At 45.1% G+C, this 24,996-nt stretch overlaps 1 protein-coding gene across 1 annotated transcript in view; it reads left to right on the top strand.

Annotated features, from left to right (window-relative positions):
• The window catches only part of gpc5a (glypican 5a), a 308,449-nt gene that overhangs the window by 5,370 nt on the left and 278,083 nt on the right, over nt 1-24,996 (top strand). The window contains exon 2 of the mRNA XM_017688520.2: nt 14,622-14,783. Within this exon, the coding sequence (XP_017544009.1) occupies nt 14,622-14,783 (162 nt within the window). The remainder of the gene's footprint in view (nt 1-14,621; nt 14,784-24,996) is intronic.

Below are 24,996 nucleotides of genomic sequence, written 5' to 3'. Positions count from 1 at the left end.
GACACACTGAGGACAGGTAAGAGCTAATTGATGGACACACTGAGTACAGATAAAAGCTAGTCTTGATAAAATAAAGAGAATTAAGAGCTAAAAGCTGGACACACCGAGAACAGATAATGGATAAAGGATGGACATGCTGAGGACAGATATGGGCTAAAGGATTGATCTACCAAAGATAGGTAACAGCTAAAGGCTGGACGCTCCGAGGACAGATGAGAGCTGAAGGCTAGATAAAATGAGTAGGAGTAAGGGCTAAAGGCTGGACACAATGAGGCCAGATGAGGCATAGGGCTGGATAAAATAAGTAGGAGTGAGGAGTAAGGGCTAAAAGCTGGACGCTCCGAGGACAGATGAGGGTTGGGGCTGGATAAAATGAGTAGGAGTAACGGCTAGAATCTGGACGCTCCGAGGACAGATGAGGGTTGGGGCTGGATAAAACGAGTAGGAGTAACGGCTAGAAGCTGGACGCTCCGAGGACAGATGAGGGTTGGGGCTGGATAAAATGAGTACGAGTAATGGCTAGAAGCTGGACGCTCTGAGGACAGCTTAAGGTCGGGGCTGGATAAAACGAGCTGGAGTAACGGCTAAAAGCTGGACGCTCCGAGGACAGATGAGGGTTGGGGCTGGATAAAACGAGGAGAAGTAAGGGCTGACAGCTGGACACTCCGAGGACAGATAAGGGTTGGGGCTGGATAAAACGAGGAGAAGTAAGGGCTGACAGCTGGATGCTCTGAGGACAGATGAGGGTTGGGGCTGGATAAAACGAGGAGAAGTAAGGGCTGACAGCTGGATGCTCTGAGGACAGATGAGGGTTGGGGCTGGATAAAATGAGGAGAAGTAAGGGCTGACAGCTGGACACTCTGAGGACATATGAGGGTCGGGGCTGGTTAAAACGAGGAGAAGTAAGAGCTGACAGCTGGATGCTCTGAGGACAGATGAGGGTTGGGGCTGGATAAAACGAGGAGAAGTAAGGGCTGACAGCTGGACACTCCGAGGACATATGAGGGTCAGGGCTGGTTAAAACGAGGAGAAGTAAGAGCTGACAGCTGGATGCTCTGAGGACAGATGAGGGTTGGGGCTGGATAAAATGAGGAGAAGTAAGGGCTGACAGCTGGACACTCCGAGGACATATGAGGGTCGGGGCTGGTTAAAACGAGGAGAAGTAAGAGCTGACAGCTGGATGCTCTGAGGACAGATGAGGGTTGGGGCTGGATAAAACGAGGAGAAGTAAGGGCTGACAGCTGGACACTCTGAGGACATATGAGGGTCAGGGCTGGTTAAAACGAGGAGAAGTAAGAGCTGACAGCTGGATGCTCCGAGGACAGATGATTGTTGGGACTGATATAATGGGACAGAGAAGAGTGAGTTATGAAAGCGGGACGTGAGGGTTTGGGTGTCGTTGGTACGGATGTGTGTAGAGCAGCTGAAACTCCAGTTGTGTTACTGCAATGACACAATGACTCAAGTAGCGGTAAAGATCATCAATCAAAGAAAAGTCGAGTAAAAGCTCTAACGCTCTGTTTTAGGACTGTTCTGTCAGCAGAGTCGGTTTGATGTCCTGCTCTGTTAGCAGTGCTTCTGTCTGAGAGGTGGTGGCGCGACTCAGGCTGCTGTTAGCAGAACACTGTTCTCAGATCTGTGGGAAGGACAAATTGCTGGGCTTTAGCCGTGCTAATGGACCGTAATTGTCTCGAGCAGGGCTAAACCGTTATTAACGTGGTGTAATGGAGGGGACGCGGCTCTGCCCATAAACAAGATCAAAGAGAGCGAGCTCAGCGTCCAGCCGGGCAGCAGGCTGTTTTCCTCACAGGGGCTCACAGGAATTGGGTGTTTGGAGAGAGGAGCCTTAAAGCCTTGCACAACTCACCAAGCTGAGCAGGGAAGCTTTTCTCACGCCAGACGTCTCCTCACTTCAGAAATGTGGGGTGAGCGCCATTTAGTGCTCATGGGAAAGCTGTGTGCTTGGAACTGGTATACCACTGGAGCACTGAAGACCATCTTTCACCAGCAATTTGGTGCCAAAGTCTGTCAGAGCGACTGTGTGGATCATATGAACATTATAGAGCTTTTTAAATGAAACAGTAGAAGCCGTATCGCCCCCTACGCTTCCTGTAGTGTATTACAGTCTGTCAGAGCGACTGTGTGGATCATATGAACATTATAGAGCTTTTTAAATGAAACAGTAGAAACCGTATCGCCCCCTACGCTTCCTGTAGTGTATTACAGTCTGTCAGAGCGACTGTGTGGATCATATGAACATTATAGAGCTTTTTAAATGAAACAGTAGAAGCCGTATCGCCCCCTACGCTTCCTGTAGTGTATTACAGTCTGTCAGAGCGACTGTGTGGATCATATGAACATTATAGAGCTTTTTAAATGAAACAGTAGAAGCCGTATCGCCCCCTACGCTTCCTGTAGTGTATTACAGTCTGTCAGAGCGACTGTGTGGATCATATGAACATTATAGAGCTTTTTAAATGAAACAGTAGAAGCCGTATCGCCCCCTACGCTTCCTGTAGTGTATTACAGTCTGTCAGAGCGACTGTGTGGATCATATGAACATTATAGAGCTTTTTAAATGAAACAGTAGAAGCCGTATCGCCCCCTACGCTTCCTGTAGTGTATTACAGTCTGTCAGAGCGACTGTGTGGATCATATGAACATTATAGAGCTTTTTAAATGAAACAGTAGAAGCCGTATCGCCCCCTACGCTTCCTGTAGTGTATTACAGTCTGTCAGAGCGACTGTGTGGATCATATGAACATTATAGAGCTTTTTAAATGAAACAGTAGAAGCCGTATCGCCCCCTACGCTTCCTGTAGTGTATTACAGTCTGTCAGAGCGACTGTGTGGATCATATGATCATTATAGAGCTTTTTAAATGAAACAGTAGAAGCCGTATCGCCCCCTACGCTTCCTGTAGTGTATTACAGTCTGTCAGAGCGACTGTGTGGATCATATGAACATTATAGAGCTTTTTAAATGAAACAGTAGAAGCCGTATCGCCCCCTACGCTTCCTGTAGTGTATTACAGTCTGTCAGAGCGACTGTGTGGATCATATGAACATTATAGAGCTTTTTAAATGAAACAGTAGAAGCCGTATCGCCCCCTACGCCTCCTGTAGTGTATTACAGTCTGTCAGAGCGACTGTGTGGATCATATGAACATTATAGAGCTTTTTAAATGAAACAGTAGAAGCCGTATCGCCCCCTACGCTTCCTGTAGTGTATTACAGTCTGTCAGAGCGACTGTGTGGATCATATGAACATTATAGAGCTTTTTAAATGAAACAGTAGAAGCCGTATCGCCCCCTACGCTTCCTGTAGTGTATTACAGTCTGTCAGAGCAACTGTGTGGATCATATGAACATTATAGAGCTTTTTAAATGAAACAGTAGAAGCCGTATCGCCCCCTACGCTTCCTGTAGTGTATTACAGTCTGTCAGAGCGACTGTGTGGATCATATGAACATTATAGAGCTTTTTAAATGAAACAGTAGAAGCCGTATCGCCCCCTACGCTTCCTGTAGTGTATTACAGTCTGTCAGAGCGACTGTGTGGATCATATGAACATTATAGAGCTTTTTAAATGAAACAGTAGAAGCCGTATCGCCCCCTACGCCTCCTGTAGTGTATTACAGTCTGTCAGAGCGACTGTGTGGATCATATGAACATTATAGAGCTTTTTAAATGAAACAGTAGAAGCCGTATCGCCCCCTACGCTTCCTGTAGTGTATTACAGTCTGTCAGAGCGACTGTGTGGATCATATGAACATTATAGAGCTTTTTAAATGAAGCAGTATAAGCCGTATCGCCCCCTACGCTTCCTGTAGTGTATTACAGTCTGTCAGAGCGACTGTGTGGATCATATGAACATTATAGAGCTTTTTAAATGAAGCAGTAGAAGCCGTATCGCCCCCTACGCTTCCTGTAGTGTATTACAGTCTGTCAGAGCGACTGTGTGGATCATATGAACATTATAGAGCTTTTTAAATGAAACAGTAGAAGCCGTATCGCCCTCTACGCCTCCTGTAGTGTATTACAGTCTGTCAGAGCGACTGTGTGGATCATATGAATATTATAGAGCTTTTTAAATGAAACAGTAGAAGCCGTATCGCCCCCTACGCTTCCTGTAGTGTATTACAGTCTGTCAGAGCGACTGTGTGGATCATATGAACATTATAGAGCTTTTTAAATGAAACAGTAGAAGCCGTATCGCCCCCTACGCCTCCTGTAGTGTATTACAGTCTGTCAGAGCGACTGTGTGGATCATATGAACATTATAGAGCTTTTTAAATGAAACAGTAGAAGCCGTATCGCCCCCTACGCTTCCTGTAGTGTATTACAGTCTGTCAGAGCGACTGTGTGGATCATATGAACATTATAGAGCTTTTTAAATGAAACAGTAGAAGCCGTATCGCCCCCTACGCTTCCTGTAGTGTATTACAGTCTGTCAGAGCGACTGTGTGGATCATATGAACATTATAGAGCTTTTTAAATGAAACAGTAGAAGCCGTATCGCCCCCTACGCTTCCTGTAGTGTATTACAGTCTGTCAGAGCGACTGTGTGGATCATATGAACATTATAGAGCTTTTTAAATGAAACAGTAGAAGCCGTATCGCCCCCTACGCTTCCTGTAGTGTATTACAGTCTGTCAGAGCGACTGTGTGGATCATATGAACATTATAGAGCTTTTTAAATGAAACAGTAGAAGCCGTATCGCCCCCTACGCTTCCTGTAGTGTATTACAGTCTGTCAGAGCGACTGTGTGGATCATATGAACATTATAGAGCTTTTTAAATGAAGCAGTATAAGCCGTATCGCCCCCTACGCTTCCTGTAGTGTATTACAGTCTGTCAGAGCGACTGTGTGGATCATATGAACATTATAGAGCTTTTTAAATGAAGCAGTAGAAGCCGTATCGCCCCCTACGCTTCCTGTAGTGTATTACAGTCTGTCAGAGTGACTGTGTGGATCATATGAACATTATAGAGCTTTTTAAATGAAACAGTAGAAGCCGTATCGCCCTCTACGCCTCCTGTAGTGTATTACAGTCTGTCAGAGCGACTGTGTGGATCATATGAATATTATAGAGCTTTTTAAATGAAACAGTAGAAGCCGTATCGCCCCCTACGCTTCCTGTAGTGTATTACAGTCTGTCAGAGCGACTGTGTGGATCATATGAACATTATAGAGCTTTTTAAATGAAATATTAGAAGCCGTATCGCCCCCTACGCTTCCTGTAGTGTATTACAGTCTGTCAGAGCGACTGTGTGGATCATATGAATATTATAGAGCCTTTTAAATGAAACAGTAGAAGCCGTATCGCCCCCTACGCTTCCTGTAGTGTATTACAGTCTGTCAGAGCGACTGTGTGGATCATATGAACATTATAGAGCTTTTTAAATGAAACAGTAGAAGCCGTATCGCCCCCTACGCTTCCTGTAGTGTATTACAGTCTGTCAGAGCGACTGTGTGGATCATATGAACATTATAGAGCTTTTTAAATGAAACAGTAGAAGCCGTATCGCCCCCTACGCTTCCTGTAGTGTATTACAGTCTGTCAGAGCGACTGTGTGGATCATATGAACATTATAGAGCTTTTTAAATGAAACAGTAGAAGCCGTATCGCCCCCTACGCTTCCTGTAGTGTATTACAGTCTGTCAGAGCGACTGTGTGGATCATATGAACATTATAGAGCTTTTTAAATGAAGCAGTATAAGCCGTATCGCCCCCTACGCTTCCTGTAGTGTATTACAGTCTGTCAGAGCGACTGTGTGGATCATATGAACATTATAGAGCTTTTTAAATGAAGCAGTAGAAGCCGTATCGCCCCCTACGCTTCCTGTAGTGTATTACAGTCTGTCAGAGCGACTGTGTGGATCATATGAACATTATAGTGCTTTTTAAATGAAACAGTAGAAGCCGTATCGCCCCCTACGCTTCCTGTAGTGTATTACAGTCTGTCAGAGCGACTGTGTGGATCAGATGAACATTATAGAGCTTTTTAAATGAAACAGTAGAAGCCGTATCGCCCCCTACGCCTCCTGTAGTGTATTACAGTCTGTCAGAGCGACTGTGTGGATCATATGAATATTATAGAGCTTTTTAAATGAAACAGTAGAAGCCGTATCGCCCCCTACGCTTCCTGTAGTGTATTACAGTCTGTCAGAGCGACTGTGTGGATCATATGAACATTATAGATCTTTTTAAATGAAACAGTAGAAGCCGTATCGCCCCCTACGCTTCCTGTAGTGTATTACAGTCTGTCAGAGCGACTGTGTGGATCATATGAACATTATAGAGCTTTTTAAATGAAGCAGTATAAGCCGTATCGCCCCCTACGCTTCCTGTAGTGTATTACAGTCTGTCAGAGCGACTGTGTGGATCATATGAACATTATAGAGCTTTTTAAATGAAACAGTAGAAGCCGTATCGCCCCCTACGCTTCCTGTAGTGTACTACAGTCTGTCAGAGTGACGGTGTCTATTAGGGGCTCCCCAGATAAAGTGGAACTAAAAAGAATTTTAAATTATTTTAAAATAAATTCCCAGTTTTTTTCCTTTCTTTTTACCCAGTTAAACCCCAGTAGGCTTTCACATTCCCGGAAGGTGACGGAAGTCCCTAAATGACCATGAAGCTGCATCGTCATCTCCCTAAAGCATGTTATTCTGAAACTTGGCTTTCGGTTTAGTCCAGCCAGCTGACGGTAACCGTTTACAGTCAGAGCTGGTTATTTCTGTGGAGGTCAGGAAAAGCTGGTAAAAAGTGCCTGACCGCCTTGTTTAACGCCCTCTGAGCTGCTCCACTCAGACTCAGGCCTGTGAGGGAGCACCCCACCACCTGCCCGTTCAGGCAGGTCCAGGAGGAGAAGCTCCACTTCTCGTTTGTTTTGATTCAATCAGTCGTGGCTCCTGTGGTGACTCCGCTGGAATGTTTTCACAGAGGAGAGTTTGCTCAAGCTTCTGATGTACGGGGCGTCAAACAGGCACATGCTTAAAAAGACAGTTTAGAGGGAATCACACCTCCCTGTTATCCCAGGGCAAGTTTGGGGCTTCTTTAGTTTTAGGACAGAGGCCACGAGGCTGTAATATGTAATGGAGGCTTGGCATTCCCACTCAAACCTCTGTAGAAAAAAACAGACAAAATCCCAGTATGGAAAAAAATAGACTTGCAATGTATGAAAATGGCCAAAAATGTGTTTGGTAAATGGGTCAGTCTACAGACACATCCATGTTTGTGTCCCTAGCCTTTACAGACGTGTTAGACTTGAAAAACATGTGAGAGTTTCAGTTTATTTAAATTTTAAAATGAAACAATTCGTGATTTTAACAATTCCACCTTCTTGACCCTCAATTTATCAATATTGGTTTATAAATCAATCATATAGAATTCCAATGAACACAGAAGAGCTCGTCCCCACAGTCACGTCTGAAGGCTGAGGCCATATTTTCAGATAAAAAACATGTTTTTCTGCAAATTTAACTACAATAATCTCTATATTACTATGGAATATATGACAAAGAAAAAACAAATAATAATAATAAAACATAATGAAAGTCCCCAGGAGTCGTGTCACTGGTGTTACTGCGTCTCTTATTTTGAAATAAAAGTCACACTGATGACGTCACATGACCTTTATATGTAACACCAATGATGATTGGTAACACTATTGATGATCAGTAACACCAGTGGTGATCGGAAACACCAGTGGCGGTTGGTAGCACTATTGACGGTCAGTAATACCAGTGAGGGTCAGTAACACCAATGGTGATCGGTAACACTATTGACGATCTGTAACACCAGTGGCGATTGGAAACACCAGTGGCCAGAGCAAACGAGCAGCGCCTCTGATTTCAGCGTCAGCTCTCAGACTGCTGTGTCTGAAGCCCGGCGTTAGACGGAACCTGCCTGAATCAAAAGCAAGTCGTGTTCCGTGTCTGTAGATGTGGAGCTTGTGCTCCTCAGCTGTCTGAGTCTCGGAGGCCTGTTGGGTCTTGCCAGGCGAGGCCAGGCCGGGGGAGCTGCGTGCTAACGTGACGCGCTAGGAGGACAAGCCCGTGTCTCTGAAGTGAGGGAGGTGGTTAAGCAGAGAAACCTCAGGGGGGAAAAGCCGCCTGGGGCTGTTTCTCGCCTGCTGATCTCGGCGAGGTGGTAATTCACCTCCACGCGCCTCGTCTCACCGGCGACCGCAGCGCTGACGGAGTCCGTATGTGATCTGGGCCAGATAGCATGATCAAAGAGGGCCTTTAATCAGGGTGTTGGACAGAATTCCATGTTTCAGCGCAGTCGATTTACTGACTTTCCCTTCACTTCTTTCCTTTTTATGCTTCATGAATTATCAAGTAATTGAAATCTAACACAGTGTCAGTCACAACGTCTGAGGCTAAATCACTTTATATCAGGCCTAGTCAGAGCCGGCTTATGAGGAGCCTGGCCGCTTCCTATTTCCGCTGTTATATCAAAAACGGGGCTGCTGGACAGCAGAGGGCGCCCGTGAGGCAGTCCTCAGTGAATGGGAGTGAATGGAACCCAGCGGCTAAAAAAATAGCTTGAAAATAGTTTCTAGTCACAGAACCAGAACTTTCCATTAATTTCAGATGGCAGGAGGCGGAGTTTCGCTAAAACAGCAGAGAAATCTCACCTGCATGTTTCCTTCATTCTACAGTAAACGGGTTTTGGGCAGCAGGAGGCGGAGCTTTACTGCTAGAGCAGGATGATTGATGGGCGAGCGCAGCAGCTCATTGGCTGTTGGCGCTCTCTGACGTCATGAACGTTCATGAGGCGCCGTTTTAAGCTCCTATAACTTGAGTTTAAAAGCTCTTAAATATAACAGCGGTGTTAAAGTGTTCTAAGCTGTTCCGGAAATGAAGGAATTCTATTACATTAAAATGTTTCAGCGTTTATAAACTATGATTTTACTCAAACGCTCCATATCAACCCATTCACTCTGGACTGGCTCGAGAGCGCCCCCTAGCGTCTGAGAAACCCGGAAGACATTGCAGAGCGGGAATTCTCCTCTCCGCATGTTCTCAGGCCTTGACATTCATTTCTTTCCTCTGAGTACTTTGTAATGTTTGTCTTGGCTTATTTTCCAAAATAAAAGTCTCTGTGCATTTAAACTCTGTTTGAGAAGATTAAATCCTGGTTATATCTGGGCGGTCCTGGGTGGACCTGTAGTGGCGTACACTCGGCGGGCTGCCGCCTTATCACGCCAGCACAGATATACAGACTCACAATTGGGGGCTTCAACATTTTTAGTCACCTGTGAGCCTTAATTAGAATTTGTATCCATAGTGCTCCGTATATTAGATGAGATATGATCAATTATATCTAAATCGAATTCATCATGACTCTGTGCCACACTGGTTTCTATACTGATGGACTAAAGTACATTAGCCAACCACAGAGAAACTGCGCTTATGGGAAAAGGTATCAAAATCTTATCAGTAAAAATGAAAAGTTCATATGAATTCGTATGAAATTCTGATGTATATATGACGTATTAAAACACATGGATTTCTCTTACACCCACCTTATATATGCCAAATATAGACATATATACTATATGATAACTTCTTTGATATTAGCATTTTTTAAAAACTGGACACATATAAATGTTTATAAACATGTGCAATATGTAATAGAAAACATTCCTATATGGATACATTACTCCCATTCCAGAGTAGCCGCGTAACTGAACTCAAACATGCACGTTGTAAGCTGTGCAATACAATCATTACATGTAATATAAATGAAAAGAAAATCTGAAATAAATAAAAAAAGAAATGATTGTTTCCGGGGCGGCACGGTGGCATGGTGGGTAGCGCTGTCGCCTCACAGTAAGGAGGGCCTGGGTTCGATTCCCCGGCCGGGCGGTCCTCTCTGTGTGGAGTTTGCATGTTCTCCCCGTGTCTGCGTGGGTTTCCTCCGGGTTCTCCGGTTTCCTCCCACAGTCCAAAGACATGCAGTCAGGCCAATTGGACATGCTAAATTACCCCTGGGTGTGAGTGTGTGAGTGACTGTCTGTGTGTCTGTCTGTCTGCCCTGCGATGGACTGGCGACCTGTCCAGGGTGTATCCTGCCTTCCGCCCGAAGACTGCTGGGATAGGCTCCAGCACCCCCCCGCGACCCTGACGGAGAAGCGGCTTAGATAATGGATGGATGGATGGATGGATGATTGTTTCCTGCCACGTTTAAATCAGTGAATATTATATAAATGTAAAATAAAATCATTACACAGATGACATGGTAACATATACAGTGTACTGACGTGTATTCAACCACATTTCAGGCAGATCTGTTAGATCTGTATGCGAACATGTCCAATCGTTGGTACTTAAATATATATCCACAACAATAAATGTAGATATTTTTTGAAGTATGAATATATCTACCTGGGCCTTTATGTGCTTGTGTGGCCATATATCCGATTTCCATATGGTTGTACATTTACAACAATGTGATCATTTTACACAGGAAGGCCAAGGCAGTGTTAGGAGTCTTGCCCAAGGACCCTAGTGTAGGGTGGTTACCCAAGTGGGGCACTGAACCCACTACACTATACCAACCACTATATACCCACAACACTATACCAACCACTATATACCCACTACACTATACCAACCACTGTATTCCCACTACACTATACCAACCACTATACACCCACAACACTATACCAACCACTATATACCCACAACACTATACCAACCACTATATACCCACTACACTATACCAACCACTGTATTCCCACTACACTATACCAACCACTGTATACCCACTACACTATACCAACCACTGTATACCCACAACACTATACCAACCACTGTATACCCACTACACTATACCAACCACTATATACCCACTACACTATACCAACCACTATATACCCACAACACTATACCAACCACTGTATACCCACTACACTATACCAACCACTATATACCCACAACACTATACCAACCACTATATACCCACAACACTATACCAACCACTATATACCCACTACACTATACCAACCACTATATACCCACTACACTATACCAACCACTGTATTCCCACTACACTATACCAACCACTATATACCCACTACACTATACCCACCGCTATATACCCACTACACTACACTATACCAACCACTATATACCCACTACACTACACCAACCGCTATATACCCACTACACTGTACCAACCACTATATACCCACTACACCAACCACTATATACCCACTACACTAACCAACCACTATATACCCACTACACTATACCAACCACTATATATCCACTACACTATACCAACCACTATATACCCACTACACTATACCAGCCACTATATACCCACTACACTATACCAACCACTATATACCCACTACATTATACCCACCGGTATATACCCACTACACTACACTATACCAACCACTATATACCCACTACACTATACCAACCACTATATACCCACTACACTATACCAACCACTATACACCCACTACACTACACCAACCACTATATACCCACTACACTAACCAACCACTATATTCCCACTACACTATACCAACCACTATATATCCACTACACTATACCAACCACTATATACCCACTACACTATACCAGCCACTATATACCCACTACACTATACCAACCACTATATACCCACTACACTATACCAACCACTATATACCCACTACACTATACCAACCACTATATACCCACTACACTATACCAACCACTATATACCCACTACACTATACCAACCATTATATACCCACTACACTACACCAACCGCTATATACCCACTACACTAACCAACCACTATATACCCACTACACTATATCAACCACTATATACCCACTACACTATACCAACCACTATATACCCACTACACTAACCAACCACTATATACCCACTACACTATACCAACCACTATATACCCACTACACTAACCAACCACTATATACCCACTACACTATACCAACCACTATATACCCACTACACTACACCAACCACTATATACCCACTACACTACACCAACCACTATATACCCACTACACTATACCAGGCAGTGAACCTGAGATCATTCAAATTAATACTTAAGTACAACTTAAGTACTACGTTAGTATATCGCCTCGTATCTCCAAAATAGTAACTTTACAGGAGAAGGGAAAAACCTGCTTTACTTTTAATGTAAGTCAATGAAACCAGAGTTTTTTCAAAGTCATTCTGGGCCGTATCTTTTGGTCCCTTCATCATGAAATGTGCATATAATGTAAAGAGCAACATGTATTTTCATGTGTGTTGAAAAATGACAGAAGTGCAGATACGTGGTTTTCTTCCGATGGCAGCGACGTGTAAGCCAGCATTAGCGTGGATGTTGACACCTGTGTTCATGTTTCTAGATGTTTCTAGATGTTTATAGATTACAGCGAGTCGTACAGTTAGAGGTGATTTAGCCATGCGGTTAGCAGCATGCTAATTTGGTGGAATGTAAGCTTCGATGACCTGTTAGCCGCCGTAGCCTCGTAGCTCCAGGGCTAAAGCTAAAGAAGCAGCCCTCAGCCACCTGGCCGATCCACGAGTTTGGATTTGAGGAGGGGAATTGTGTAACTATGATCTTCTGCCGCTTTGCGTTGAGCTGCCCAAGGCCGTTTCATGTCCTCTTATCTCGGTTACGGGCCCAACGCTCCTGCGCGTGCCTCGTTTCCTCAGCCTCAGCGCTGACGGTGTTGAGATCACTGCTGTGGCCGCAGTGAGTTCCAGCACGTTCCACTCTGAAAGCGCGAGGCTCTGCTGAGGTGGGAAGAGTGTTGTGATGGCAGGTGCGATGCTGCAGATATGAGCCCTCGTGCGCTGCGTGTGGAGGCTTGTACGCGTCCGCGGAGAGACGAGCGATTAGCGGGTAGGAGTCACGTAAGCAGTGGAGGATTATCTCTGACCAGATCACTGATAGTGGCAGAGGGGAACGTGATACACTCCTGCTCACTCAGACCGTTTTAACACACAACCACACAAACAAACAGGACACAGAACAAAATGTAAGTAAGGCAGGAAAGTAGATGTTCTATTATGTTTAATATATAAACGTGTAAAATATATATTGGACTAAAGAGCTGGCAAACATGGGAAATGAGTAGACGTTGGTCTAAGAAGCATAGAAGTACATTTCCATGGAATTCTTCAGATTAAAAAAGCATCTGTTAAGGAAAAGTGTGATTTTGTTTCATAAATATTTTGTTGGTTCACACTGCTCATCTCCCTGAATTGGGTCCAGTTGGAACGGGCTTGTTCGGATTGGACCAGTTTGGATTGGGTTAGATTTACTGGGTCTAATCTGACTAGATTAAGTCCAGTTGGGACAGGTTGGATTGGATTGGGTAAATTTGGCTTGGGATAGGTTTGACTGGGTCTGTTCTGACTAGATTAGGTTGGGTTGGATTGGGCCAGTTTGGATTGTGTTATATTTACTGGGTCTAGTCTGACCAGATTGGGTCCAGCTGGGACAGGTTGGATCAGATTGGGCCAGATTGGATTGGGTTAGATTTGACCAGGTCAGGTCAGGTTGGGTCAAATGTTTCTAGATTGGGTCCAGTTGAGGTAAATTGGATGGGATTGGCTCAGTTTGGATTGGGTGAGTTTTGACTGGGTCTGAACAGACTAGATTGGGTCCAGTTAGCATAGGTTGGATCAGATTGGGTCGATTAGGATTGGGTTAGATTTGACCAGGTCAGATGTTTCTAGATTGGGTCCAGTTGAGGTAGGTTGGATGGGATTAGGTCAGTTTGGATTGGGTTAGATTTGACCGGGTGAGATCTGATGGATTGGATTGATTTTTAGGGAAAGGTTAGAATGGATTGGGTCAGATGAGGCTGGGTTAGATCAGACTAGGTCAGATCTGACTGGATTGGATCTATTTGGGACAGACTGGATCGGGTCAGATGTGTTTGGATTGGGTTGAGTTTGGGACAGATCAGATTGGGTTGATTTTGAGACATTGGTTTGGGTCAGATCTGACTGGATCAGGTCAGATGTGTTGGGATTGGGTTGAGTTTGTGACAGATTGCGTTGGATTGGGTCTGATATGACTGGATTGGGTCGATTTTGGGAAAGATCAGATTGGGTTGATTTTGAGACAGATTGGATTGGGTGTAATATGACTAAATTTGGTAAAATCAGGTTAGGTCGGATTGAATTGGATCGGTTTGAATTGGGTCACATCAGACTGGGTCACATCCGACTGGATCGGGTTGGGTTTAGTAAGGGGTGGTCAATATTGATCATTATTAGGATAGATTATGTAACGCTGCACTGCAGTTGGCCTCTCTGAGTGCACTGTGAGTGTCGCCACTGCTTGATTTGGACAAAAGGTTTAAAGGCCCACACATTTTCAATGCGTGATGTCATGAGGCAGAAACTGTTAAACTGAGTTAACCTCATAACTTTTATAGACGTGACAATAAAGCTGGATTGGTTGAGGTTTTTGAGCCAATTTAAAAAGCTGATTCCAGTCATCCAGAGAGGAAAATAAGAACAGCGCCAAATGTGGGTTCAGCAAATAGGTGGGAAAGCGTTCTTCAAGATGATACTGTGTTCTGCGCAGCATGTTCATGTGTTCTCTCTTCTCCACGCAGGTTCAGATCTGCAGGTGTGCGTGTCCCGGAACCTGACCTGCTGTACGAGGAAGATGGAGGAGCGCTACCAGTTCACTGCACGGAGGGACATCCAGAACCTCCTACAGACGTCCAGTTCCAGCCTCAAAGTCCACATCACACACAGTGTCGCCAGGTTACAAGGTGAGGGTTTGCGTCAGATTGAACTGGATTTGGTTATGTTGCGATGTGTTGGATTGGACTGAATCAGATGAGAGTGGGTTGGATCTGACAGGATTGGGTCAGGTTTGGATCTGTCAGATTAGATAAGGTTGAATTTGATAGGATTGTCACTGGTTCAAATCGGACTGGGTCAAATCAGATTGGGTTGGTTGGGATGAGTTGGATCAGACTGGGTCCGATTGGATTGGGTCGGTTCTGAGTGGGTTGGGTCAGTTTGGGATTTTTGACTGCGTCAAATCTGATTGGGTCGGTTTGGGCTGCATTAGGTTGGTTTGGGATGAGTTGGATCAGAATAGATAAGAGCGGTGTGGATCTTCTTTAATTTGATTGGGTCAGGTTCAGATTGGGTCAGATCGGATTGGATCAGCTTTGACTATGTTGGGTCTGGTTGAGATGGATTGGTTTTGACTGGGTTAGATCGGATTGGGTCAGCTTTGACTAGATTGGGATTGGACTGGGTCAGATCCAGTTGGATTATAGTGTGTCAGATCGGATCGGGTCAGCTCTGATTGAATTAGGTTGGGTCAGGACAGGTTGAATCAGAGTTGGTCAGATTGGTTTCGGTCAGCTTTGATTGAATTAGGTTGGGTAGGGACGGGTTGGGTCGGACTGGGTCAGGTGGAATTGAGTCAACTCTGGCTGGGTTGGGTTCATTTGGAATGCATAAGACCAACTTTGGTTAGACAGGTTGGGTTAACTGGATCTGACTGGGTCAGGTCAGATTGGGTCAACTTGGGATGGCCTGAATTGGGTCAGGTGGGGACTGGTTGGATCATATTGAGTTAAATCCAACCGGATTGGGTCGAGCTGGAACTGGGTGAATTCAGATTGAGTTAGATTGGACTGGGTCAGTTGGGATTTGGTGAGATTGGGTTGGGTCAGACTGGGTCGAGTCTGGCCTGGAATGTTAAAGCTATTATATTTCCCTGGTTTTACTGTGGATGTGTCTTCAGAGAGATGCTGAGATTTACGTCCGTCAGTCTAAACAATCCGCAGCCTCGGATGCCTCGACTTGCTGGTTGTTATGACTGATTCTGCTGGAATCTCACTGCTTTTCTGGGCCTCTTTCTTTCTGTCTGTTTGCGCTCCAGCTGTGCTGCTTTATGAGCTTTGTGTGGCGTCCTGGATATTTTCGCTGTAGTGCTGTGATCTGAATCTGCTTGATGTGTCACTGTGTTGCTGTTGGCCTGCGTGACTCAATGCTAAGTCACTCCTGCTGTAGTCAGACTGTATTACAGGGCCACTCCGAGTTCATTTAAGGCTTCGGAGTCGCGGCCTGTCTTTATGGAGGTTTAATGGCCTTGATGAGACACTTTGGTGCCCATAACAAGCCCACGCACACCTTTGTACCACCTCCCATAGGAACGCTAACGCTAATGCTAACCTCCATCTGATCCCCCTGTCAAACCCAGACCTGTAATCTCCCAGCGGAGCCCACGCCAGAGGCACTGCTGCCCTTTCGCTGAGGAGGAGCACCGGCTCTCGGGTTTCACCCTGAACCGCGCCAGATTCTTCAGTTACAGAAAGCTAATCCCAGAGCATTTCAGACATTTCTACTGGGAAAAGTGATTTCATATAAAGTACAAAGACATTTTAAGAAAAATAGACTTCATGGGATTTTACAAGCGTGAAAGCTGGAACTCCTTTCAGGTACAATAACGTCTCTTGGTGTTCGTTAATGACGTCTTTAGAGGGCGGAGCTGAGCGGCGTTTGTTTATTTGATGGTCGTTAATGACGTCTTTAGAGGGCGGAGCTGAGTGGCGTGTGTTTATTTGATGGTTGTTAGTGACGTCTTTAGAGGGCGGAGCTGAGCGGCGTTTGTTTATTTGATGGTCGTTAATGACGTCTTTAGAGGGCGGAGCTGAGCGGCGTGTGTTTATTTGATGGTCGTTAATGACGTCTTTAGAGGGCGGAGCTGAGCGGCGTTTGTTTATTTGATGGTCGTTAATGACGTCTTTAGAGGGCGGAGCTGAGCGGCGTGTGTTTATTTGATGGTTGTTAATGACGTCTTTAGAGGGCGGAGCTGAGCGGCGTTTGTTTATTTGATGGTCGTTAATGACGTCTTTAGAGGGCGGAGCTGAGCAGCGTGTGTTTATTTGATGGTCGTTAATGACGTCTTTAGAGGGCGGAGCTGAGCGGCGTTTGTTTATTTGATGGTCGTTAATGATGTATTTAGAGGGCGGAGCTGAGCGGCGTTTGTTTATTTGATGGTCGTTAATGATGTATTTAGAGGGCGGAGCTGAGCGGCGTTTGTTTATTTGATGGTCGTTAATGACGTCTTTAGAGGGCGGAGCTGAGCGGCGTTTGTTTATTTGATGGTCGTTAATGACGTCTTTAGAGGGCGGAGCTGAGCGGCGTTTGTTTATTTGATGGTCCTTAATGACGTCTTTAGAGGGCGGAGCTGAGCGGCGTGTGTTTATTTGATGGTCGTTAATGACGTCCTTAGAGGGCGGAGCTGAGCGGCGTTTGTTTATTTGATGGTCGTTAATGACGTCTTTAGAGGGCGGAGCTGAGCGGCGTTTCTTTATTTGATGGTCGTTAATGACGTCTTTAGAGGGCGGAGCTGAGCGGCGTTTGTTTATTTGATGGTCGTTAATGACGTCTTTAGAGGGCGGAGCTGAGCGGCGTTTGTTTATTTGATGGTCGTTAATGACGTCTTTAGAGGGCGGAGCTGAGCGGCGTTTGTTTATTTGATGGTCGTTAATGACGTCTTTAGAGGGCGGAGCTGAGCGGCGTTTGTTTATTTGATGGTCATTAATGACGTCTTTAGAGGGCGGAGCTGAGCGGCGTTTGTTTATTTGATGGTTGTTAATGACGTCTTTAGAGGGTGGAGCTGAGCGGCGTTTGTTTATTTGATGGTCGTTAATGACGTCTTTAGAGGGCGGAGCTGAGCGGCGTTTGTTTATTTGATGGTTGTTAATGACGTCTTTAGAGGGCGGAGCTGAGCGGCGTTTGTTTATTTGATGGTTGTTAATGACGTCTTTAGAGGGCGGAGCTGAGCGGAGTTTGTTTATTTGATGGTTGTTAATGACGTCTTTAGAGGGCGGAGCAGAGCGGCTTTTGTTTATTTGATGGTCGTTAATGACGTCTTTAGAGGGCGGAGCTGAGCGGCGTTTGTTTATTTGATGGTCGTTAATGACGTCTTTAGAGGGCGGAGCTGAGCGGCGTTTGTTTATTTGATGGTCGTTAATGACGTCTTTAGAGGGCGGAGCTGAGCGGCGTTTGTTTATTTGATGGTCGTTAATGACGTCTTTAGAGGGCGGAGCTGAGCGGCGTTTGTTTATTTGATGGTCGTTAATGACGTCTTTAGAGGGCGGAGCTGAGCGGCGTTTGTTTATTTGATGGACGTTAATGACGTCTTTAGAGGGCGGAGCTGAGCGGCGTTTGTTTATTTGATGGTCGTTAATGACGTCTTTAGATGGCGGAGCTGAGCGGTGTTTGTTTATTTGATGGTCGTTAATGACGTCTTTAGAGGGTGGAGCTGAGCGGTGTTTGTTTATTTGATGGTCGTTAATGACGTCCTTAGAGGGCGGAGCTGAGCGGCGTTTGTTTATTTGATGGTTGTTAATGACGTCACCTCGTCTATCAGAGCCTCGTCTATTAGACAGCAGTTAGCACCATGCTAATTGATGTTAATTAGCTCATCCAGGCTTCTTGTTTCCCCCGTGTGATATCAGGAGTAACTGTTTCCGTCTAGCCAAAGAGCTGCAGTTGAGTCTGAACAGGCTGTCCAGACCTCACGACCTCACACTCGGTCAGACGTGAGCTCATCCACCCTCAGAGCGCCTGGACGCTTTGAACTCAGGTGTTCAAACACTGCTGTGTACTCAGTGCACTCAGCCTGCGGTTCCCAGCCCATCACACTTTCTCACAGCCACATCGTTTCCACGAGCTGACGCCGTTAACCCCTTACACCCGGACCTACCTGAGCCCAGCAGTGCCCACGGCCTGCCTTCAGCCAGAGGCTCGCTGGGATTGGTCTGAAGCTGGGACTTTGTCTCAGGGGGTCAAAGTAAACATTATTATTATAAGAAATGAAGTAATTCAGCTTCAGCGTGAGAGATATGGAGCCTGACCCCACAGCTGACGTCTTCCCTCATGGTAATATTACAGTATAAACATATGGTTCTCCTTTCTTTAGTAAAGAAAATGGTTCTGTATACAACCAAAGAACCCTCTGCAAGCTTACATGGTTCTGTGCATGATGAATGGTTCTTCAAATGAATTGAATGAATGAGCATGTGCTGTTAAAGGTTCTATATAGAACTTTTTTCAAATATGCATATAGCACCAAAAAGGGTTTCTCTGTTGATACAACGCATGAGCCCTTTTTTGGTGTTATATAGAACCATATATCTTCACTAAAGAACCCTTGGGGAACCATCTGTTATAAGTGTGTACTGGACAGTAAGTGTGTTTCCCTGGACTCAGATTTCTCAGTGCTGTGAGCTCTCGCTCTGATTTCTTTCCGATTTCTCAGTCTGAGCATGAGCGAAAAAACAGGCCGCGGTACCGGAAAAAAGCGAGAACACTTTTCGAGAGACGCTGAAACCAAACACGTTTGATGAAATGATGGAATTAAATGTTCTTCATCTTTTGATGATGTATTTTCAGGTAAAGTGGCTTATGGTTTAGGGCTAAGGTAAAGTTTACTGTGATGCTAACTTCTGCTAGCAGCCCAATGGGATTCTAGTAGTTTGTTAGCCCTAAGCTAATGATGGTTTGCTTTTAAAAGATGCTCTACTTTACCAGAACCTCGTAACTGCCGTGTTATCATATCTTGTTGTTTTGTCATTTTTCAGTGAAAATGCTTGTTGCTAATTTCATTAATAGCATTGTGTGCTAATTTCATGATGAATGGACCAACAGAAATAGCCCAAAATTACTTGGACAAACTTCTGGTTCCATTGACTTATTTTAAAGTGAAGTATGTTTTTTCCGTCTCCTGAATAGTGGCCTTTTCGCAGATACGTGGTTTTGTTCTGACAGCAGAGACATACTGTATTTATCTTTTATTAGTTTTACAGTGACGAGCCACTAATTCATTTACTGATATTGACAGTCTAGAACTTCCAGATGCACTAGAGTGATGTTTTTGTTCGTAGGAAAACTTAGCTTATAGAAGTGTGTACCACCACTTTGGGCTGGTGGGTCTTGGCCATTTAAAAGGATATTCTACTGTGTTAGGACTTCTCTTCAGCTCCTGAAGCCCTAACCAATAGGGGGGCTCACTTAGATTTATCTACCTAGACACCACAGAGATATCAATCCCTGATTGGCCACTTATCCTCTCTGCATTTCAGGAATTTAAGCCTTTTGTTTTTCCATCCAAAAGCGAACAATGAAACAAGAGGTGTAGGACAAGTGAAACACATCTTTGATTTTAGTGAATAAAATTAACTAAAATTTACAAACATGCATTTTTTTTTGGTTCTCAGAATTCATGAGGTGTTCTCTGAAGCTCTAGAAGGCCCTGAGGGTTCCCCTCTGGTAGTGTTGCGCATTGGCTTTGATTTAATCCCTCATGTATCCCTGTGTTTTTAGAGAATACCCCCAAAATCTCCCCACCCGACCCCCCTCCTCCTCGCCCCAAAGTCAGAAGAAGATAAAGGGTGGAATTGCAGGTTTGATTTATCACTGCTCAAGATGTTCAACCATTGCTTGGCTGCCAGTGGACAGTGGACTGACATGAATCGAGCATTTTTCAACCAATCAGACGATGTGGGAGGAGCTAACTGCTCTGTATCCTCCAGTTCCACACTACCTGCATGATTTATGCAATCGTCTGGTTGGCTGCCGGAAAACCCACATGGATTAGAAAGTGACCCATGTCTGTAGATCTGTAGGCAAATATGTTTAATGCTTCTTTGTAATTTGCCCGGAGGACCCGGTCATGTGACTCGTGTCCTGTGAAGCTCAGTGCTGGCGCTGCGGTCAGCAGAGCGTTCGAATTCCTTTCGGATGTGTTCTGGTGGTCCGCTTTCCGTGTCTGATCACGAGACTCTTTTGTGAGATTAGAGCGACTTAAAGCCGTGAGCTTCGTTTTCAATCAGACTTACAGCCCTGAGGACGTGAAAACAGGCAGAGTGGAGCAGAAGAGCCAGATATTAATATTAAATGTGAACCATGTTTTGTCGTTTAAAAGTGTGGCAACAACAAACATTCGCTCATAAAATTAAGTATGGTAAATAAGGCATGTTGTCACGATTGGCCCCTCCCAGTCTTCCATGTGCTTGTGTTTATCTTCTGGTCTCGTCCATGTGCTTTCTTTATTTTGATTTTTCCCTGTCCTGCCCCCTTGTTTCTAGACTCCGCCCTTGATTGTTCTCACCTGTGTCTTGTTACCCTGTTCTAGTATTTACGCCCTGTGTTTTGCCCTGGTTATTTGCTGGTCTTTGTTTTGTATTGTGGTGTTTCTTCCAGCCTCCGTCGTGTGTTTAGTCTGTTTCTTTTCGTCATGTCTGTTCCATTTAAATTTATGGCATGTGGCTGACGCTCTTATCCAGAGCGACTTACAGTCATTTTACACAAGGTGGTGTTAGGAGTCTGGCCCAAGGACTCTTATTGGTATAGTGTGGTATGATGGGGGATTGAACCTCAGTCTACAGCGTAGAAGGCAGATGTGTTACCCACTACACTATCCAACCACAGTCTATCCCTGATCTATCCGTGTTGGCTCTCTGGCCCTGAACCCTGATTATGGATTTGCCCCTAATAAATCTCGCTTATCTCACCGCATGCGTCCGCCTCATCATCGCTGCCCGGCATTACACAGGGGCGATATGTTTCAGTATTCGCTCTAAATGTAAGGGATGAATTCTTGTGTATTTATTTCATTCTTAAAGCTGTTTTCCAAGGAAAAAATAAATGTGGATGAGGTGAAGCTTCTTAAACATATTTTTCACAGAAATGAGAACCATATTAGGTCTATTATGATCGATGTCTGGTGGGTCAAAGTGCTTTGGTTGCAGCTGCATCCAGAGTTCAGAGCAGTTCCAGACCGAAACCTCCACAGTAATAAATCAGGCATTACCTTTGCAGTAATACAGCACTTATTACTTCTCATTAGAATGGGATTTATAGGAAATCCGAACATGTTCATGTGTGCATTTTTAAAAGCAAAGCTATTATATCCAGAGGCACACATCTTCCCTTCATTACGCTGGCGGTGGTCCGGTTAAAGACACAAGCGCTGGCACTTTTATTGGGTTAGCCGTGCTCTACAGTAGGCCGTGTGGTCTGGCTTTGTAAAGGGAACAAACCAGTCTGTGTTTATCTGCTTTTATCTGCTCCCTTTAACCCACTCACTCTCCATTTGTTTGGTTTTGTTGTGCCGGCTTCTTTTGATCATTCCGAGTATCTGACCTCTTCATATTTCACCCGGAAGTGCTTTCTTAGTCCGGTTTCACTGGTTGTGAGTTGTGTGAGTTTTTCCAGCAGTTAACCAAACCAGCAGCTCATATTTTTGCTGTTGCTGTTCCTCTATATATACACACACACTATATTTCCAAAAGTATTCAGTCACCCATCCAGACCACTGAATCCAGGTGTTCCAGTCACTTCCGTGGCCACCGGTGTATAAAGCCGAGCCCCTCGGCCTGCAGACTGCTTCTACAGACATTAGTGAAAGAATGGGTCGCTCTCAGGAGCTCAGTGAATTCCAGCGTGGTACCGTGATCGGACGCCACCTGTGCAGCAAGTCCAGTCGTGAAATTTCCTCACTACTAAATATTCCACAGTCCACTGTCAGTGGGATTATAACAAAGTGGAAGCGATTGGGAACGACAGCAACTCAGCCACGAAGTGGTCGGCCATGTAAAATGACAGAGCGGTCAGCGGATGCTGAGGGGCCACTGGAAGAGGAGACAGAGAACCTAGTTACCTAGGTGCCTAGTTTTCAGCGTAAGCCCCACCCTCTCTCCACCGACTTTACTCTGATAGGATGCACTCAGGTGCCTAGTTTTCAGCGTAAGCCCCACCCTCTCTCCACCCACTTTAGTCTGATAGGATGCACTCAGGTGCCTAGTTTTCAGCGTAAGCCCCACCCTCTCTCCACCCACTTTACTCTGATAGCATGCACTCAGGTGTGTAGTTTTCAGCATAAGCCCCACCCTCTCTCCACCCACTTTAGTCTGATAGCATGCACTCAGGTGTGTAGTTTTCAGCATAAGCCCCACCCTCTCTCCACCCACTTTACTCTGATAGCATGCACTCAGGTGTGTAGTTTTCAGCATAAGCCCCACCCTCTCTCCACCCACTTTAGTCTGATAGCATGCACTCAGGTGTGTAGTTTTCAGCATAAGCCCCACCCTCTCTCCACCCACTTTACTCTGATAGGATGCACTCAGGTGCGTAGTTTTCAGCGTAAGCCCCACCCTCTCTCCACCCACTTTAGTCTGATAGCATGCACTCAGGTGTGTAGTTTTCAGCATAAGCCCCACCCTCTCTCCACCCACTTTAGTCTGATAGCATGCACTCAGGTGTGTAGTTTTCAGCATAAGCCCCACCCTCTCTCCACCCACTTTAGTCTGATAGCATGCACTCAGGTGTGTAGTTTTCAGCATAAGCCCCACCCTCTCTCCACCCACTTTACTCTGATAGGATGCACTCAGGTGTGTAGATTTCAGCATAAGCCCCACCCCTTCTCCAGCAAGGCGCACTGCAACCCACCACTACACACATAAACAATGTGATACTAGATAAAATGTATAAATTATACAGTTTTATATATTAAACAATCTACATTATTAAATACTGTGTCAATCATAAAGACAGAGGCGAGGCCGAGGCAGCAGTGGAGCCCACAGTAAACACAGCGCTGACTCTCAAACTGTGGTTGTTCTGCTGAGTTTAGACATCTATGCATTAACTCGGAGCTCCTCTGGCTCCGTTTAGGGCTGGACGTGCAGTCCGCTGGCCCCGAGAACTCTGGCCGGCTGTTTCGCTCTGCTCTGCCCGAGGCACCGTGGAGGCTGGCAGAGGTCTGCGTGGCGTTCTCAGAGACAGGCTGAATCTCTCCTGTCTCCATCTGTATCAAATAAAAGTGTCTAATTGAAGAGCCTCAACATAACAAATGGCCAAATCACTCCAGTCTTCACTCCTCCCCCCTCTTCTCTTAGCCTCCGTGCCCGGCGCTGCGCTCCGACTCGGTCCTGGACCTTGCGTTTTCTCTCCCTGAAGGGGAATTCCACCAAAAACGTCTGCCTAATTGAGAGGCTGCGATGTAGACGAGGTCATCCAGAGCTGTTTGGTGTGAAATGGTTCATTGTAGAGACTCAAATTAGGAACTGTTGTGCTTCATGATGCCCACAGGTATGAACTTAAAACATAGCAAAGCCTTCACCAAACTATGATGTTATGAGGTCTCCCATGAGTTCACCACCATTTACTGTAGCAACTCTCGGTGAGGGAGTTTTTAGAGGTGGACGTCTGGTTCCTATCACCACCACTGTGAGCAGTTCCCCTTTAACTACTGCCAGGCTCTTATTTTATTCACCAAGAACAGGAAGTACAAGGATGTTTCTCCCAGTGCCTCTCCCTAATGGGAGATCCCTAATTAGGAATTGTGCTGATCAGGATTGATGTGCTTGTATACAACTTTTTGATTGAATGTATGTTTTTTGTTTAATTATCGTACAACGGCAATTTTTTCCCCCATAGAATGTTGGGCGGATATTTCTGCAACTTATATGATGATTATAAGTCCGTTAGCAACACTCATTACTATAATACAGCAACTACCTAGCAACACCATTGCAATTTTCTGGAATATCATAGCAACCTCCTAGTAACAGCTTAGAAACGACTTGGGATACTATAGCACTGACCTTGTAACTGCTTAGTAAAACCCTAGCAACCACCTGGGATACCCTAGCAACCAACTAGAAAACTTTAGTAACCATCTGGAATCCCTCCTAGTATAACACCTTAGCAACCAACTGGGATACCTTAGCAACCACCTAACAACACAATAGCAACTACTTGGGATATCAAAGCAATCACCTAGCAACACAATAGCAGCCACTTGGGGTATATCAACCAACTGGAATACCATAACAGCCACCTAGCAACCAACTGGGATGCCATAGTAATCACCTAGCAACACAGTAGCCACCACTTGGGATACTGTTGTAACCACCTAGTAACACTTTAACAACTGTCTGGAATACCTCC

The sequence above is a fragment of the Pygocentrus nattereri genome, chromosome 12, assembly GCF_015220715.1.
Source record: "Pygocentrus nattereri isolate fPygNat1 chromosome 12, fPygNat1.pri, whole genome shotgun sequence".
Lineage (NCBI taxonomy): Eukaryota > Metazoa > Chordata > Actinopteri > Characiformes > Serrasalmidae > Pygocentrus > Pygocentrus nattereri.
The sequence above is the reverse complement of the archived record's forward strand: the minus strand, read 5'-3'. Positions and strand labels throughout refer to the sequence as shown.